Source organism: Tachyglossus aculeatus, chromosome X1 (genome assembly GCF_015852505.1).
Source record: "Tachyglossus aculeatus isolate mTacAcu1 chromosome X1, mTacAcu1.pri, whole genome shotgun sequence".
NCBI lineage: Eukaryota > Metazoa > Chordata > Mammalia > Monotremata > Tachyglossidae > Tachyglossus > Tachyglossus aculeatus.
The window spans coordinates 37,783,073-37,801,485 of NC_052101.1; the positions used below are offsets into that span (position 1 = coordinate 37,783,073).

Consider the following 18,413-nt stretch of genomic DNA (forward strand, 5'->3'; position numbering starts at 1 on the left):
AAGTTCATCAGGTTGGACAAGGTCCCTGGTTCCTTATGGGGTGGGCTCACGGTCTAAGTAGGAGGGAGAACAGAGGCACAGAGAATTGAAGTGAATTGGCAAAGTTCACAAAGCAAGAACGACCCCTCCAACGCCAGAGGGGAGAGGCACCGGGCAAGACAGAACAAGAGAAGGCAGAAATTACCTCAATATCGGTTTCGTCACTGGAGGAGGCCCCGCTGCTGCTGTTGTCCTCTGGTTTCCCAGCCACCGGCCCTGCTACTGGAGCAAAGGCAACCCGTCAGTTTGGGGCAGTGGGGCAACCATTTGCGTGTGAGCGGGCATACGCACACATACACACCACCCCTACTATACCATCCCCCAACAAACACTTCCCGCAGAGAAAATGGCCACATGGATGCTCCTATACACAGACAATTCCACTCTGGGGCCACTCTCCCCACTCCATGGGGGCTGAACCCTGTGGGAATCCAATAAATACTTACTGCTGGTCAGGGCACCGGAAAAGGTTTGATTTCCCCTGAAAAAAAGCCCGAAAACCACCACCCAGCCCGGGAGAAGGGTCGCCTGAGAGGACTCGGCCCTGACCATCTATCCAGAGTGGCCTGAGGGTCTCTCCAGCAGCACAGGGGAGGGAGCACAACGTCTGTACTCCCCGCAGGCTAACCCAGGAGAGGATGAGGGTTATTATTACCGGGTTTGGGATGCAGCCTGTCTACTGAGGCGGCCCCCTCGGCCTCGCTGTCCGACGCGGAGCCGTTGCTGGAGTCGGCGGCCTGGTTCTTGGAGACTGGGTTGGATCTGGGGGAGAGAGCCTGGGCCGGAGTAGCGAGGCCCGGTTTCCCCAGGGCAGTTGGCCCCTTGTCGGGTGTGGGAGGAGATATGGAGTTTACTGCCTTGCCAGCCACTTTTTTGGTCTTCCCCTGCAGACAGATGAGGAGAAAGCTGGCTGACCACTCAGTCCCCAGTGGCCCTTTCCATCAGGATTCTCACTGATGCCTCCCAACCCGCCACAACGGCCCCGGACAGGCCTCAGTACACAAAATCCCAAGGTTGGAGGTTTTAGAGATGGAGGCTCACAGGATGAAGGTTGAGCCCAAATGCTCAACTATTTACCTTAACCCAATCTGTCACCCCCTATAAGTTACTTGTGGGTAAGGACCACAGCTACCGACTCTGTTAGTTTTCGAGGCACTTAATGCAATGCTCTGCACACCGCTCTGCAAGTGCTCAATAAACACCGATGATAGTTTGACTGAAATACCTCCTCTCCCTGCCCGGGGTGGGGACAACCAAAGAAGGGACCCAAGAATCTCCCCTTAAATCAGAGGATGAGGAAAGAAGGAAGTCCACAGGAAGACCATCTGTTGGCAAGAGGGGTCCTCCCCACCCACCCCCTTGGTAATCAAAACACTTAAAGACTTCTAGGACTTTGCCATCAAAGCTGCCCTGTTTGTAGACAGGAAGACTTGTACCACCCACCCTGATGGGCCAACCCTGCCACGCCAGCAAACCAGCTAACCCCAGATAAATTGCCCTCCTCTTCTCCTCTCGTTACCTTGGCTCTGTCCTTGGTCGTGGCGAGATTCTTCTCCGGCATCAAGGCCACTGATTTGGCCAAGAGAGGCCTGGTGGCTGCAACATGAAAAGAGGCCTTGGTTAGCTGGGGTCTGCCCTGGCAGGGCGGTGGTGATGACCCCACCCGGTGTAGCCCTCAATCCACAGAGGCATCGTCCCGCATGCTGGGACTAAGGTAACCACACCCACCTTGGCCTGTTGGTCTTTCTGAGATGGAAAGCAAAAAATTCCAAGGTGCTGCCATCTCAATGACCCTGAGACCTGGCTGTGTACATAAAAACCCTCGCTGCCTTTGAGAGACAACAGCCCTCCCACAGCCGTCCTGTGGGAACTCCCGATCCCCCTACCCCACTGGCCGGGCTCGGCCCTCAAGCCTGATCTGCGCCTCCGGCCCCACTCCTCCCGAGTCCTGGCCCCCCAGCTCCATTCCCAGGGCAACTCCCACCTCAAACTCCAAGCTTCTCCAAGACATTCCAGCTGCCCAGGATAGGATGCCCTCCCACCAGCTCCCAGGAGGATGGGCCACATCCAATAACCCACCCTCTGCCGCCCTGGCCCAAGAGGCTCTTACTTTTCATGTCTTTGGCTGGCTCCTCTTCCTCCTCTTCAGAGCTCTCCGAGCTGCTCACAGGATCAGAGACCCTAACCTTCTTATCCTGCAGGTTTTCATTTGGTTCGTCGGCCTTGCGTTTCTTAGCCTCTGCAGAAGTTCTGCGGGACAGATTGTGCGTGAAGGGGGTGAGGGGAACGTTTTTCTGACAAATCGACTGCACCAAGTCGATACTTCATTCCCTTCAATCCAATCATCATCTTCTTTATTACTACGAGGGCATTTATTAAGCGCTTACTATATGACAAGCACTGTAGTAAGCAATTGGGTGGATACGAAATAATCGGGTTGGACCCAGACACAGCCCTAGATGGGGACCACAGTCTAAACAGGCAATGGCCTAGCCACCCAGAGGCTGGGATAGGCCTTAGAAACTTTAGAGGAAATGCTTTCCACATGAAGGTGAGACAAGGCAAAAGATAATAATAATAATAATAGCATTTATTATGCGCTTACTATGTGCAAAGCACTGTTCTAAGCACTGGGGGGTTACAAGGTGATCAGGTTGTCCCACGGGGGGCTCACAGTCTTCATCCCCATTTTACAGACGAGGGAACTGAGGCCCAGAAGTGAAGTGACTTGCCCAAAGTCACACAGCTGACAGTTGGCGGAGCCGGGATTTGAACCCACGACCTCTGACTCCAAAGCCCGGGCTCTTTCCACTGAGCTACGCTGCTTAGGCCCAAAGAAACTCCATCAAATTGACAAAGCAGTAGTAGTAACAGCAGCAATGGTATTTATTAAGCACCTGCTGTGCGCAGAGCACTCTACTAAATGCTGAGAAAGAAGTACACAGATGTCTTCTAGACTGTAAGCCCACTACTGGGTAGGGACCATCTCTATATGTTGCCAACTTGTACTTCCCAAGCGCTTACTACAGTGCTCTGCACACAGTAAGCGCTCAATAAATACAACTGAATGAATGAATGAATGAGAGGGACTTGATCTCCGATCCCCAAGGGGCTCACAACAGAAGAATAGGGAAGGGGAAAGTAATGATTATTTTTATTACCATCACTATTATGGTATTTGTTAAGGGCTTACTATGTATCAAATATCATCTTAGGTATTGGGGAAGACACAAGTCAATCAGGTTAGACACAGCCTCATGTCCCACACAGGGCTCACAGTCCCTAAGTGGGACTGAGGGGATTACTACATATACTATACTACTATATGATGAATTTAACATTGATGAATTTGTCTCCCCCTTTTAGACTGTGAGCCCACTGTTGGGTAGGGACTGTCTCTATGTGATGCCAATTTGTACTTCCCAAGCGCTTAGTACAGTGCTCTGCACATAGTAAGCGCTCAATAAATACGATTGATTGATTGATTGATTGATTAGGTATTTATTGAGCGCCTCAGAGCAATCCATTATCCCAAACCCTTGGGAAAGTTCCCCACCGGTCTGTGCTCCCGCTTTTGGTCGGCAGGACACAGTCTCTGCGGGGTCCAGGGGCCGGTTTCTTTCCACTGCCTTGCTTCCCGCTCTGGTCAAGTCATTTTTTTTTGCTTTCGCCCTTGTTGCATTTACTCCTGGCTAGGGCCCTTCCCATCTCGTTTGCCGGGGGACCCAGCCAGTAAGCCATTTTAAGGCGTGACCTCCAGTGTCGGGCCTGGCAATCTCTAGCCAGATTTAGTCCATTTCCCCATTTTTAGGGCCAGTGGAGAATAGGTGCTCCCGGTGGCAGTGACAGAACGTCTCTATCCACTGCCGAATTGTACTTTCCAAGCGCTTAGTACAGTGCTCTGCACACAGTAAGCGCTCAATAAATACGATTGAATGAATGAATCACCCCAGCTAGTGCTGGCCGGCCCCTTCTGCAACCAGCGGAGGCCTGGCGCCAACCCCATCCTCTCCGTTTGGCACGGTGGAGACAGGCCGCTGGACCACTGGGAAAAGTGCTGGCGACCTGCACCAGACAGCCAGGTTGCGGTGGTGAGGAGCCCATTAGAAGCAGCGTGGCTCAGTGGAAAGAGCCCGGGCTTTGGAGTCAGAGGTCATGGGTTCAAATCCAGGCTCCGCCACTTGTCAGCTGGGTGACTCTGGGCAAGTCACTTCGCTTCTCTGTGCCTCAGTTACCTCACCTGTAAAATGGGGATTAAGAGCCCCACGTGGGACAACCTGATCACCTGGTATCCTCCCCAGCGCTTAGAACAGTGCTTTGCACATAGTAAGCGCTTAACAAATGCCATCATCATCATTATTATTATCAAGCACTTGAGGAATAAACCTGCGATTTCTTTTTTATTTAACCACTGGGGTTACTGAATTGTTGAATTTAGTTGGCCATTTCCACTCCCCTCACTTTTTCGGTCTAAAGCTGGGGATGGGATCAGTGCTTAGCATGGTGCTCTGCTTACTGTATAGGGCTCATTTTCTTCCCTAGGCCTATCATATAGAGCTTTTAAGGAGTTTTGCAAGCTCTGTGTGCTTACTTTCATTTAGCTCCTCCTTTCAGTTTTGTGGAAGTTGGAATGAGTGTCAAAGGGGTTGCCTGCCGGTACCCAACTGAGCAGTATGAACTCGCTTCGCCCATCAGATTGGTCACTTTGGGAGAAATGGACTGAGAAGGAGCCTGCTGCCCTGAAGTCCCGCATGGGGGTGGCTGAGTGGATTTCAGGGGGCCCCGAGGCTGCCTTCTGGCCAAGTGGCTGTGCTCGGGCCCCTTCTGTAGAAACCCTCGGATGGGATTGGCCCTGGAAGACCTCCTGGGTGTGCCTGGATCCTTAGCTTATGCCCGGAATGTCTGGGACAACCTGGAAGACGGTCTGGGATTCTGGGCTCCTGAGCAGCCGACCTGGGCCTTCCCTTCTGTTTCCCATTTGCTCGCATCGGGTACCAATATGCCCCCTGGGCCCCACTGGGGGCTTTGGGCTGGGATCAGGCTGGGCTGGAGGGATGAAGGGGCAAACCCCCTCCCACACCATAGACACCCCATCATCTCTGCCCCTGGAAAGCCTATCCACTTCTTAGCTAGGAGCGAGGACCAAGTCAGAGCAGCTCCGGTGACAGGGGAGGGAGGCTCAGCATAGCTGCTCCCCAAGAAACACATCCCCAGCCCCACATTCGAGAAGAGAGGCTGATCCTCATTTAACAGACTGAAGTGAGTGCAGAAAGAACTGAACCAGCTCACTAGGGAAAGGAATTATTTCTGTTAGCATTAGCAGAAACCTATGGAATTCAGACGGGCAGCCAAAAGGGAAAGAGAGCTGGGCTTAAGCCCTCAAACTCCTGCTCTCTGTCCCCTCCTCCAAGACGGTCCGGACCCTCCCCTCTCCTACTAGGACTGTCAGGTTCAACCCCAACCCCTGGAAAAGCGGGGGAAAAGGGGTGAGCTTGGTTTGTTTTTTTTTCTGCACCACCCCCCTGAAGCTTGGGTCAACATATGTGGAGGGAGATCCCCCCCAACCAAAACCATCGGCCACACTACTAAGGGGGAAGAGGCTCAGCCAATCCACACACCCACAGAGAGAAGCAGAGGAGGGTGGTGAAAAGAGCTCGAGCCTGAGAGTCAGAGGACCTGAGTCCTAAATTTTGCCTGCTGTGTGGCTCGGGAGAAGACACTTAGCTTCTCTGGGCCTCAGTTTTCTCATCCTCCTACTTAGGCTGTGAGTCCCATGTAGGATAGAGTCTGTGTCCAACCTCATTACGTTGTATCTATCCCAGCCCTTAGTACAGTTATTGTCACCTAGTAAGCGCTTCAAATACCCAAACAGCAGCAATTATTATTATAATATGGGGTTGCCCAGCCTTTGGCACTGGGATGGCTGGGACCGTGGGTGTTTGAGGAAAGAACGGGACCCTGCTTCTCCAGGGAATGCCTCAGCTGTGCACCCTCCCGGAGGAAAAGAGCTGGCCACGGTGCCAGGAGAGGGTCAAGGAGCCGTGCCGTTTCAATCTCTCGAATCATCGGTTGCACTTCTCTGGGTAAAACCCAAGGAAAATTTGAAATCGCTTCTTCCCAAAGTTGGGAATTTCCTTCCAATCAAATGCCACCAAGCTTACCCAAGACCCTTATTTCTCACTAAGGGCAAAGGGGGAGGCTTAAGGGAAGGGCAAGGTCACCTCCCTCAAGCTTTCGGGTCTCCCCGAAACCCCACCTGGCCCACAAGGAAGCAACAGCTCCCGGGTTTGGTCCGGGATGGGAGCAGGGAGCGGGGGAACAGGGGACGGGGCGGTTTAACGAGGGGAACTGTTGCTTCATTACATTAAGTTCATTACGCCAATGAGACGTCTCTGCTCACTGAGAGGTGGTCTTTGGAAGCAGGAGGAAGAGCAGGCCCATCCAGCCCCATCCGAAATCCAGCAGCATTCCTGACCAGACCGTGATGGTTCTGGGAACAGACCCGGGGTCGAGAGGCTCCCGAGGAAGGGCCAATGACACCCACGGACACGTGGTGGGAGGGCCCGCCTCCGGCCTCCTCATCTCCGGGAAGAACGCCCTGCCGACTCACCGTTCCCAATGCGTGTAGATGTCCAGAAGGGTGACCGGCTGTGTCGGGAAGGTTTTCTGCGGGGGGAGAGAAACAAAAAGCATTATTCTTCCAACTCACGCCTGGCAGAGAAGATAAAGCTTCAGAAACTTCTAAAGGGGACCCTCCTGGCCCAGAGCCAGCAAGGAGGAGCTGGGTGGAGAGGGACAGAGCAAACCCAGCAGCGCTGGAACTGGGGGGATTTGGGCTCGGATACGGCATCGACACCACAGGCTGTGTTAAAGGAAGATGGCCCGCTCCTGAGCGATCATCGCCCGCTGCCACCAAAATGATCACCCCCCACAACTTGGGCACGACCAGGAGGACTGACGTGGGGCCGGTCGCAGGGAGGAAGGGAGGGATTCAGGACTGGAGAGAGCATGGAGTCGGGATGCCTGCCGAGCCAACAAGGAGGCGGCCCGGGTTTATAGAGGGCAGCTGCTGTCTCGGGTAGCACTAGAGATGCTTGCCTCAGCATCCTCCATTCATCACTTTCGTGGCCTCTTCCACCCCGGCAACTCCCCCGACCGATAAAAAAGAAAATAGGGGGGAAACAGAGGACCAAAAAATGTTTTTAGAGGGCATGGCAGTAAGACGGGCCTTTCAGGGAACGAGGATCCCGGAATGTTTCAGAACAGGACGCGCAGGGGGTTTTCCAGAGTCAATTCCACCTGAGGGTTTTGGCAGAAAGTCCAGGGGCCTGAGCACAGCCACTGGGACAAGAGACAGCCACGGGCCCTGTAGCCAATTTCAGTTTCACCCCCAAACTTTCCTCAGGGCCCCCTGAAATCCTCTCAACTTCCCCCAGGTGGGACTTCTGGGCAGCAGGCTCCTTCTCAGTCCATTTCTCCCGAAGGGATCCAATCTGACAAGGAGAACCAAATTTAAACTGCTCAGGTGCTGGGAGCAAGGAAGACAACTCCTCTGACACTTGTTCTAATTTCCACAAAACTGAAAGGAGGAGCTAAAGGAAAGAGTAAGCACACAGAGCTTGCGGGCTCCTTAAAAGCTCTATATGGTAAGCCCAGTGGAAAAAATGAGGGCCACAGGGGGGAACCAACCACAATGATCAATTAGTACAGTGCTCTGCACACAGTAAGCGCTCAATAAATACGACTGAATGAATGGAAACAACGGCAGCTACAAGAGAAGTCGGCGTCATCCTGAAATAACTGACAAGTTCACCTGAGTGAGACCCGAAAAGCAAGCCGAGGGACCGAAATAGGAATTCCAACAGGGGACCCTTCCGATGTACGCAGGAAACCGGGCTAGGGAATTAGAGGGGTAACTTGACTTTGGCAACAAAACAATGATGCAAAAGATGTACTCGGTGATAAATAGGAAGAGCCGAGAGGCTCAATGAATTAATCAACTCACTCTTTCCAGAGGAAGCGCGCTGCTTTTCAGAGGAAACACTTCAGAAGAATAAGCACCACGAGAACCCCCCGAGACCCCTGAAACCAGACCGATGAACTCGATCTAAAGGAACCAGCGGGACCAGGGGGCAAACACTCTCGAGTCAATCAATCAATGGTATTTATTGAGAGCTGTCCGCGGGCAGGGCACTGAACTAAGTGCTTGGGACGGTCTTCTGAAGGAGCTTGGAGGGGAAGGCTAGAGAGCAGAACCTGCAAGTACTAATACAACTGCATTGGAGAACTCAACTACTGCGACCCTGGGGATTATGTACCATGAATCTTACTTCTGTGCCTAACAAAGATGACAATCTAAAATTTAGTTTGGGGTCACTGAGCGCTCAGAAAAGCCCAACTTCTTGAGAGACAACGTGGATTTTTTTTTACTTAAAGGAGTTCTTTCAATCAATTCATCAGTTGCGTTTATTAAGAGCATTCAATAAATACCATTGACTGATCAATCCTTTTTAAAAGTACGGTCTAACATATGGTGGCAGCCACAAATCAATGATGAGAAGCAGTGTGGCTCAGTGGAAAGAGCCCGGGCTTTGGAGTCGGAGATCATGGGTTCAAATCCCGGCTCCGCCACCTGTCAGCTGTGTGGCCTTGGGCAAGTCACTTCTCTGTGCCTCAGTTACCTCATCTGTCAAATGGGGATTAAGACTGTGAGCCCCCGTGGGACAACCTGATCACCTTTTCATTCATTCATTCAATCACATTTATTCAATCAATCATATTTATTGAGCGCTTACTGTGTGCAGAGCACTGTACTAAGCGCTTGGGAAGTACAAGTTGGCAACATATAGAGACGGTCCCTACCCAACAGCGGGCTCACAGTCTAGAAGTCACAGTCACCTTGTAACCTCCCCAGCGCTTACAACAGTGCTTTGCACATAGTAAGAGCTTAATAAATGCCATTTTAAAAAATTAGCCAATGGTATTTACTGAGCACTTACTGAACGCCGAGCACTGTATTAAGCACTTGGGAGAACACAATGCGAAAGAGTGGGTGAGTTCTCTGCCCACTGAGAATTTACAGGTTAGCGGGGGAGACAGATGTTAGTATAAATTATGGATTATGGACATGATTGCTGTGCGGCCGAGGGTGGGGCGAATATCAAAGGCCAACAAAACGCTTAAACCACAAGACAGAAAGGCATAATACTACACAGCACACATTTCATCATCATCATCATCAATCGTATTTATTGAGCGCTTACTATGTGCAGAGCACTGTACTAAGCGCTTGGGAAGTACAAATTGGCAACGTACAGAGACAGTCCCTACCCAACAGTGGGCTCTCAGTCTAAAAGGGGGAGACAGAGAACAAAACAAACATACTAACAAAATAAAATGAATAGATAGGCACAAGCAAAATAAATAAATAAATAAACATTTCTCGTCACCGCATCGTAGGAAGACGGAGCTTCTGGAAGAGGATAGGCTGAACTCTGAAAGGAGGCTCGAGAAGTAGCGTGGCACAGACCTTAGAGTCGGAGGACCTGGGTTCTAATCCCAGCTCCATCCAGCTCTCCGGCGTGTCCTTGGGCAAGTCACTTAACTTCTCCGTGCCTCACTTTCCCCATCTGTAAAATGGGGATCCAATACCCAGTCTTCCTCCTACCTAGACTACGAATCCCATGTGGGTCTGGGACTGTGTCCAACCTGATTAGCTTGTATCTACCCCAAGCAGACTTTCAACCAATCAATCGTATTTATTGAGCGCTTACTGTGTGCAGAGCACCGTACTAAGCGCTTGGGAAGTACAAGTTGGCGACATACAGAGACAGTCCCTACCCAACAGTGGGCTCACAGTCTAGAAACTTTCCCTCCTCTTTGCCTGGTTGGTGGCGGGGAGTGGCGCGGGAGGGGAAAAGGTGCAGGCCCTTGGACGGTTTTACAGTTTCTGATGCATATTCTACATCTATGTTGCCTCCTTGTACTTCCCAAGCGCTTAGTACGGTGCTCTGCACGCAGTAAGCGCTCAATAAATACGACCGAATGAGTGAATGATCGGCACAGAGTAAGAGCGTAACAAAGACTATTAAAAAAAATGTTTATGGGCACAGGATAGGACAAACACACAAGTATTGTTCACTGTGTCCTGAGGCCAGGAGTTACCGACTAATTGGAGCTTGAAGGTGGTGGATGCTTGGCTGTGAACTGTGCAGCCAGAAAACGGCAACAGGTTCAGGAAGGAGTTAGACAAGTGAATGGCCACGAGCCCAATAACGGACTACCAGACTTAAAACGTTCAGGATCCATCAATCAATCGTATTTACTGAGCGCTTACTGTGTGCAGAGCACTGTACTAAGCGCTTGGGAAGTACAAGTTGGCAACATATAGAGACGGTCCCTACTCAACAGTGGGCTCACGGAAGCCTCTTTCTCGACTGTAAGCTCAGGGTGGTCAGGGAACATGTCTACCAACTTTTCAATCAATCAATCAATCATATTTATTGAGCGCTTACCGTGTGCACAGCACCGTACTAAGCGCTTGGGAAGTACAAGTTGGCGACATATAGAGACGGTCCCTACCCAACAGTGGGCTCATGGAAGCCCCTTTCTCGACCGTAAGCTCAGGGTGGTCAGGGAACATGTCTACCAACTTTTCAATCAATCAATCATATTTATTGAGTGCTTACCGCGTGCAGAGCACTTGTACTAAGCGCTTGGGAAGTACAAGTTGGCAACATACAGAGACAGTCCCTACCCAACAGTGGGCTCACAGTCTAGAAGGGGGGAGACAGAGAACAAAACCAAACATATTAACAAAATAAAATAAATACAATAGATATGTACAAGTAAAATAAATAAGTAATCATCATCATCGTCATCAATCGTATTTATTGAGCGCTTACTATGTGCAGAGCACTGTACTAAGCGCTTGGGAAGTACAAATTGGCAACATATAGAGACAGTCCCTACCCAACAGTGGGCTCACAGTTGGGGGAGACAGAGAACAAAACCAAACATACTAACAAAATAAAATAAATAGAATAGATATGTACAAATAAATTAAATAAATAAATAGAGTAAAAAAATATGTACAAACATATATACATATATACAGGTGCTGTGGGGAAGGGAAGGAGGTAAGATGGGGGGATGGAGAGGGGGACGAGGGGGAGAGGAAGGAAGGGGCTCAGTCTGGGAAGGCCTCCTGGAGGAGGTGAGCTCAGTAGGGCTTTGAAGGGAGTAATAAATGTGTACAAACATATGTACATATATACAGGTGTAATTGTACTCTCCCAACTTGGGTTCAGGGCAACGCACCCGGTATGCACTCAACAAATACCTTTGATTATTTGATGCCACTGGGCACATCCTAAACGGTGGGGCTGGATATCAAGGAGGGTGGCACGGACCTGCTCCTCACCAGTCCGAGGCTGGCTGGACAGAAGTGCGGTCTGACACGGACGGGCATTGCTTACGTTCTTCCCAACTCCGGGATCCTGCGTCACGGGGCGGCCACAGCCGCGGCCCGAGTCCGAGATATGGGCTGGAGTAAAACGAGGGGTTCGCTGGGCACTTCGTGCCCACTTTGAGCGCTTCCAAGATGGAAAGCGGTCCACAGGAAGGGTCAAAGCTCCCTCTTCCCCTCCCCACAGCACCTGTATGCATGTTTGAACGTATTTATTACTCTATTTTATTTGTACATATTTAGTCTGTTAATATGTTTTGTTCTCTGTCTCCCCCTTCTAGACTGTGAGCCCACTGTTGGGTAGGGACCGCCTCTAGATGTTGCCAACTTGGACTTCCCAAGCGCTTAGTCCGGTGCTCTGCACACAGAAAGCGCTCAATAAATACGATTGAATGAATGAATGAATGAATGAATGAATACCTGTTCACTCAGCAGCATGGCCTAGAGGATGGAGCACGGGCTTGGGGGCCAGAAGGACCTGGATTCTAACCCCGGCTCTGCCACTTGTCTGCCGTGTGACCCCGGGCAAGTCACTTCGCTTCCCTGTGCCTCGGTCACCTCATCTGCAAAATGGGGTTTAAGACTGTGCACCCCCATGTGAGACCGGAACCGTGTCCAACCTGATTAGCTTGTAACTACCCCAGTGCTTAGAATAGTGCTTGACACACAACAAGCACTTAACGTGTGAGAAGCAGTGTGGGTTTGGGAGCCAGAGGATGTGGGTTCTACTTCCGCCTGTGCCACTTGTCTGCTGTGTAACCGTTGGTAAGTCACTTCACTTCTCTGTGCCTCAGTCCCCTCATCTGTAAAATGGGGATTCAGACTGTGAGTCCCACGTGGGACAACCTGATGTCCGTGTATCTCCCCCAGCGCTTAGAATAGTGTTTGGCACATAGTAAGTGCTTAACAAATATCATCAGCATCATCATTCCCTATGCCTCAGTTCCCTCATCTGTAAAATGGGGATGAAGACTGTGAGCTCCACGTGGGACAACCTGATGAGCTTGTATCTCCCCCAGCGTTTAGAACAGTGCTTCATTCATTCATTCAGTCGCATTTATTGAGCGCTTACTGTGTGCAGGGTACTGTACTAAGCACTTGGGAAGTTGGCCACATATAGAGACAGTCCCTACCCAACAGCAGGCTCACAGTCTAGAAGAGGGAACAGTGCATGGCATGTAGTAAGTGCTTGACAAATACCATCATCATCATTCTTAGTGCCTCAGTTTCCTCATCTGTAAAATTCATTAATTCAATCGTATTTACTGAGTGCTTACTGTGTGCAGAGCACTGTACTAAGCGCTTGGGAAGTACAAGTCGGCCACATATAGAGAGGGGCCCTACCCAACAGCGGGCTCACAGTCTAGAAGGGGGAACAGTGCAGGGCACGTAGTAAGTGCTTGACAAATACCATCGTCATCATTCTCTGTGCCTCAGTTCCTCATCTGTAAAATGCAGTAACACAGTAAGCGGTCAATAAACACAACGGAATGAATGACTGAATAAAATGGGGAGGAAAACTGTGAACCCTGCGGGGGCCAACTTGATGACCATGTACCTCCCTCCCCCAGCGCCTAGAACAGTGCTTGGCACATAGTAAGAGCACCGTGGCTTGGGGGAAAGAGCCCGGGCTTGAGAGTCAGAGGATGTGGGTTCTAATCCCGGTTCCGCCGCCTGTCCGCTGTGTGACCTTGGGCAAGCCACTTCACTTCTCTGGGCCTCAGTTGCCTCATCTGTACAACGGGGATGAAGACTGGGAGCCCCACGGGGGGCAACCTCATCACCTTGTATCCACCCCGACGCTTAGAACGGTGCTGGGCACATAGTAGGCACTCAACAGATACCATAATAATAACAAATACCATTATTATTATCATTATTAATAATGAATTGACTTCTCTGGGCCTCGGTTCCCTCGCCTGTACAATGGGGATGAAGACTGGGAGCCCCACGGGGGGCAACCTCATCACCTTGTATCCACCCTGGCGCTTAGAACCGTGCTGGGCATGTAGTAAGTGCTCAGCAGATACCATAATAATAACAAATACCATTATTATCATTATTAATAATAAATTCACTTCTCTCGGCCTCGGTTCCCTCGTCTGTACAATGGGGATGAAGACTGGGAGCCCCACGGGGGGCAACCTCATCACCTTGTATCCACCCCGGTGCTTAGAACGGTGCTGGGCACGTAGTACGCACTCAACAGATACTATAATAATAATAATAATGATAAATACCATTATTATCATCATTACTAACAATGAATTCACTTCTCTGGGCCTCGGTTCCCTCGTCTGTACAATGGGGATGAAGACTGGGAGCCCCACGGGGGGCAACCTCATCACCTTGTAACCACCCCGGCGCTTAGAACGGTGCTGGGCACGTAGTAAGCGCTCAACAGATACCATAATAATAATAATAATAACATATACCATTATTACTATCATAATTAATAATGAATTCACTTCTCTGGGCCTCGGTTCCCTCGTCTGTACAATGGGGATGAAGACCGGGTGCCCACGGGGGACAACCTGATCACCTTGTATCCACCCCGGCGCTTAGAATGGTGCTGGGCACGTAGTAAGCACTCAACAGATACCATAGTAATAATAATAACAAATACCATTATTATTAGCATTATTAATAATGAATTCACTTCTCTGGGCCTCGGTTCCCTCGTCTGTACAATGGGGATGAAGACTGGGAGCCGCACGGGGGGAAACCTCATCACCTTGTATCCACCCCGGCGTTTAGAACGGTGCTGGGCACGTAGTAAGCGCTCAGATACCATAATAATAATAATAATAATAATGATAATAATAATAATAATAATAATAACAACATATACCATTATTACTATCATTATTAATAATGAATTCACTTCTCTGGGCCTCGGTTCCCTCGTCTGTACAATGGGGATGAAGACTGGGAGCCCCACGGGGGGCAACCTCATCACCCTGTATCCACCCCGGCACTTAGAATGGTGCTGGGCATGTAGTAAGTCCTCAGCAGATACCATAATAATAACAAATACCATTATTATTATCATTATTAACAATGAATTCACTTCTCTGGGCCTCGGTTCCCTCGTCTGTACAATGGGGATGAAGACTGGGAGCCCCACGGGGGGCAACCTCATCACCTTGTAACCACCCCGGCGCTTAGAACGGTGCTGGGCACGTAGTAAGCGCTCAACAGATACCATAATAATAATAATAATAATAACAATAACAACAAATGCCATTACTATTATCATTATTAATAACGAAGGGGGCGTGCCCACCCAGGCCGTTGGCACAACGGTTGGCGGGCCTGAGGGAAGCGGGGTGAAAGGTCACGCGGCCTGAGGCGGCTCCCGCTCCTCCAATCACGTGCTGCGGAAGGGCTCGCGCCCCGCGGGTCACGTGATTAAGAGGGGCTCGCGCCCCGCGGGTCACGTGATTCGGAAGGGCTCGCGCCCCGCGCTAAGAAAAGGAATCGCGCCCTGTGGGTCACGTGCTTCGGAAGGGCTCACGCCCCGCGGGTCACGTGTTCTGGAGGGGCTCGCGCCCCCGCGGGCCACGTGCTAAGGAAAAGGCTCGCGGCCCCCCGTGGGTCACGTGCTACGGAGGAGCTCGCGCCCCGCGAACCACGTGCTAATTAAAGGGCTCACGCCCCGCGGGCCACGCATTAGGAAAAGGAATCGCGCCCCGCGGGTCACGTGTTTCGGAGGGGCTCGCGCCCCGCGGGCCACGTGTTTGGGAGGGGCTCGCGCCCCGCGGGCCACGTGCTAATTAAAGGGCTCGCGCCCCGCGGGCCATTAATAACAGGGATCAAGCCCCGTGGGTCACGTGTTTAGGAGGGGCTCGCGCCCCGCGGGCCACGTGTTTCGGAGGGGCTCGCGCCCCGGGGCCCACGTGCTAAGAAAAGGAACCGCGCCCCGCGGGTCACGTGTTTCGGAGAGGTTCGCGCCGCGCGGGCCACGTGCCACGGAAGAGCTCGCGCCTCCCGAACCACGTGCTAATTAAAGGGCTCGCGCCCCGCGGGCTTCGGAGGGGGCTCGCGCCCTGTGGGTCACGTGCTTCGGAGGGAGCTCGCGCCCCGTGCGTCACGTGCCAAGGGCTCGCGCCCCGCGGGCCACGCGTTAAGAAAAGGGCTCGCGCCCCGCGGGTCACGTGCTACGGAGGGGCTCGCGTCCCGCAAACCACGTGCTAATTAAAGGGCTCACGCCCCGCGGGTCACGTGTTTGGGAGGGGCTCGTGCCCCGCGGGCCACGTGCCACGGAGGAGCTCGCGCCTCATGACCCACGTGATAATTAAAGGGCTCGAGCCCCGCGGGCCATTAATAACAGGAACCGCGCCCCGTGGGTCACGTCTTTAGGAGGGGCTCGCGCCCCGCGGGCCACGTGTTTCGGAGGGGCTCGCGCCCCGGAACCCACGTGCTAAGAAAAGCAACCGCACCCCGCGGGCCACGTGCCACGGAGGAGCTCGCGCCTCGCGAACCACGTGCTAATTAAAGGGCTCGCGCCCCGCGGGCTTCGGAGGGGGCTCGCGCCCTGTGGGTCACGTGTTTCGGAGGGGGCTCGCGCCCCGTGCGTCACGTGCCAAGGGCTCGCGCCCCGGGGCCCACGTGCTAAGAAAAGGAACCGCGCCCCGCGGGTCACGTGTTTCGGAGGGGCTCGCGCCCCGCGGGCCACGTGCCCACGGAGGAGCTCGCGCCTCCCGAACCACGTGCTAACTAAAGGGCTCGCGCCCCGCGGGCTTCGGAGGGGGCTCGCGCCCTGTGGGTCACGTGTTTCGGAGGGGGCTCGCGCCCTGTGGGTCACGTGCTGCGGAGGGGGCTCGCGCCCTGTGGGTCACGTGCTTCGGAGGGGGCTCGCGCCCTATGGGTCACGAACTTCGGAAGGCCTCGCGCACCGCGGACCACGTGGGTCGCGTGCTTCGGAGGGGCTCGCGCCCTGGGGGGGTCACGTGATAAGGAAGGGGCTCGCGCCCTGCGGCCCACGTGCTTCGGGTGCGGGGGTGGGGGGGTGCTCGCGCCCCGCGGGTCGCGCGCTAAGGAAACGGCTCGCGCCCCGCGCGTTTCGGTAGGGCCCCGCCGGGGAGCCGTAGCCCTCCCCGCGCTTGCTTGCTTGCTTACCTGGCCGCTCTGCAGCTTCACCTCCCTTGCCGCACTCACATAGCCCGCCTGGAGCAGGTGCTGGTGGATGAGGGGCAGCAGCTCCCGCTTCCGCTGGGCCTCCGCCATGAGCGAGCGGGAGGACGCGCCAAGCCCAGGGTCGCTCACCAGCCGCCGGCGCCTCGCCCTGTCCCCTCCCCCACAGCTGCGTGCCCTTAGACCCCGCTTCCGGTTCCCCCCGGCCATGCTCCTCGGCCGCGGGGGGCGCCGGGAGTTGTAGTCCCCCCCGAAACGCGCTCTTCGGCCGCGGGGGGTGCCGGGAGTTGTAGTCCCCCGACACGCGCCCCCTCGGCCGCGAGGCGTGCCGGGAGTTGTAGTCCCCCCTACACGCTCTCCCTCGGCCGCGGGGGGTGCCGGGAGTTGTAGTCCCCCGACAGGCGCCCCTAGGCCGCGGGGGGTGCCGGGAGTTGTAGTCCTTCCCCCCGCTTCCGGAAGCAGGGCGGGGCCCTCAGTGAGACTCCGCCCCCTCAGGGAAGGCGGGAATCTCGTGGCGTGTGGGGAGATAATAATAATAATTAATAATCATCATCATCATTAATAATAATAATAATAATAATAATAATGGTATTTGCCAAGCACCGTTCTAAGCACTGAGGGAGATACAAGGTGATCAGGGTGTCCCACGTGGGGCTCACAGTCGTCATCCCCATTTTACAGATGAGGGAACTGAGGCTCAGAGAATAATAATAATAATAATAATAATAATGATAATAATAATAATAACAACAACAATAATAATAATAGTATTTGTTAAGCGCTTACTATGCGCCAAGCACTGTTCTAGGCACTAAGGGAGATACAAGGTCATCAGGCTGTAGGAGCTCACAGTCTTCATCCCCATTGTACAGATGAGGGAACTGAGGCCCAGAGAATAATAATAATCATAATAATAATAATAATAATGATAATAATAATAATAATAATAATAGTATTTGTTAAGCACTTACTATTTGCCAAGCACTGTTCTATGCACTGGGGTAGATACAAGGTGATCAGGTTGTTCCACGTGGGGCTCACAGTCTTAATCCCCATTTTACAGATGAGGTAACTGAGGCCCAGATAATAATAATAATAATAATAATAATAATAATAATAATAGTGTTTGTTAAGCGCCTATGCGCCAAGCACTGTTCTAAGCACTGAGGGAGATACAAGGTGATCAGGTGGTCCCATGGGCGGCTCACAGTCTTCATCCCCATTTTACAGATGAGGGAACTGAGGCACAGAGAATAAAAATAATAATGACAATGGTATTTGTTAAGCGCTTACTATGCACCAAGCACCGTTCTAAGCACTGAGGGAGATACAAGGTCATCAGGCTGTCCCATGTGGGGCTCAAAGTCTTCATCCCCATTTTACAGATGAGGGAACTGAGGTCCAGATAATAATAAAAACAATAACAATAACAACAATAATAATAATAATAATATTTGTTAGGCACTTGGTATGCGCCAAGGACTGTACTTAACGCTGGGGGGGGGGGATACAAGGTGATCAGGTTGTCCCACGTGGGGCTCACAGGCTTCATCCCCATTTTACAGATGAGGGAACTGAGGCGCAGAGAATAATAATAATAATAATAATAGTATTTGTTAAGCACTTACTATGCGCCAAGCACTGTTCTAAGCACTAAGGGAGATACAAGGCCATCAGGTTGTCCCACGTGGGGCTCACAGTCTTCATCCCCACTGTACAGATGAGGGAACTGAGGCACAGAGAATAATAATAATAATAATAATAATAATAA

The 18,413-nt window shown here is 52.2% G+C and overlaps 1 protein-coding gene across 1 annotated transcript in view; it reads right to left on the reverse strand.

Moving 5' to 3' along the window:
• Positions 1 to 16,766, reverse strand: part of TCOF1 (treacle ribosome biogenesis factor 1) — a 48,669-nt gene extending 31,903 nt beyond the window's left edge. Inside the window, exons 1-6 of the mRNA XM_038772262.1 lie at positions 16,628 to 16,766; positions 6,650 to 6,705; positions 2,150 to 2,289; positions 1,559 to 1,635; positions 695 to 923; positions 185 to 261 (exon numbers count right to left, since the gene is read on the reverse strand). Of these exons, the coding sequence (XP_038628190.1) occupies positions 185 to 261; positions 695 to 923; positions 1,559 to 1,635; positions 2,150 to 2,289; positions 6,650 to 6,705; positions 16,628 to 16,735 (687 nt within the window). The 5' untranslated portion in view covers positions 16,736 to 16,766. The remainder of the gene's footprint in view (positions 1 to 184; positions 262 to 694; positions 924 to 1,558; positions 1,636 to 2,149; positions 2,290 to 6,649; positions 6,706 to 16,627) is intronic.
• Positions 16,767 to 18,413: the final 1,647 nt, after the last annotated feature.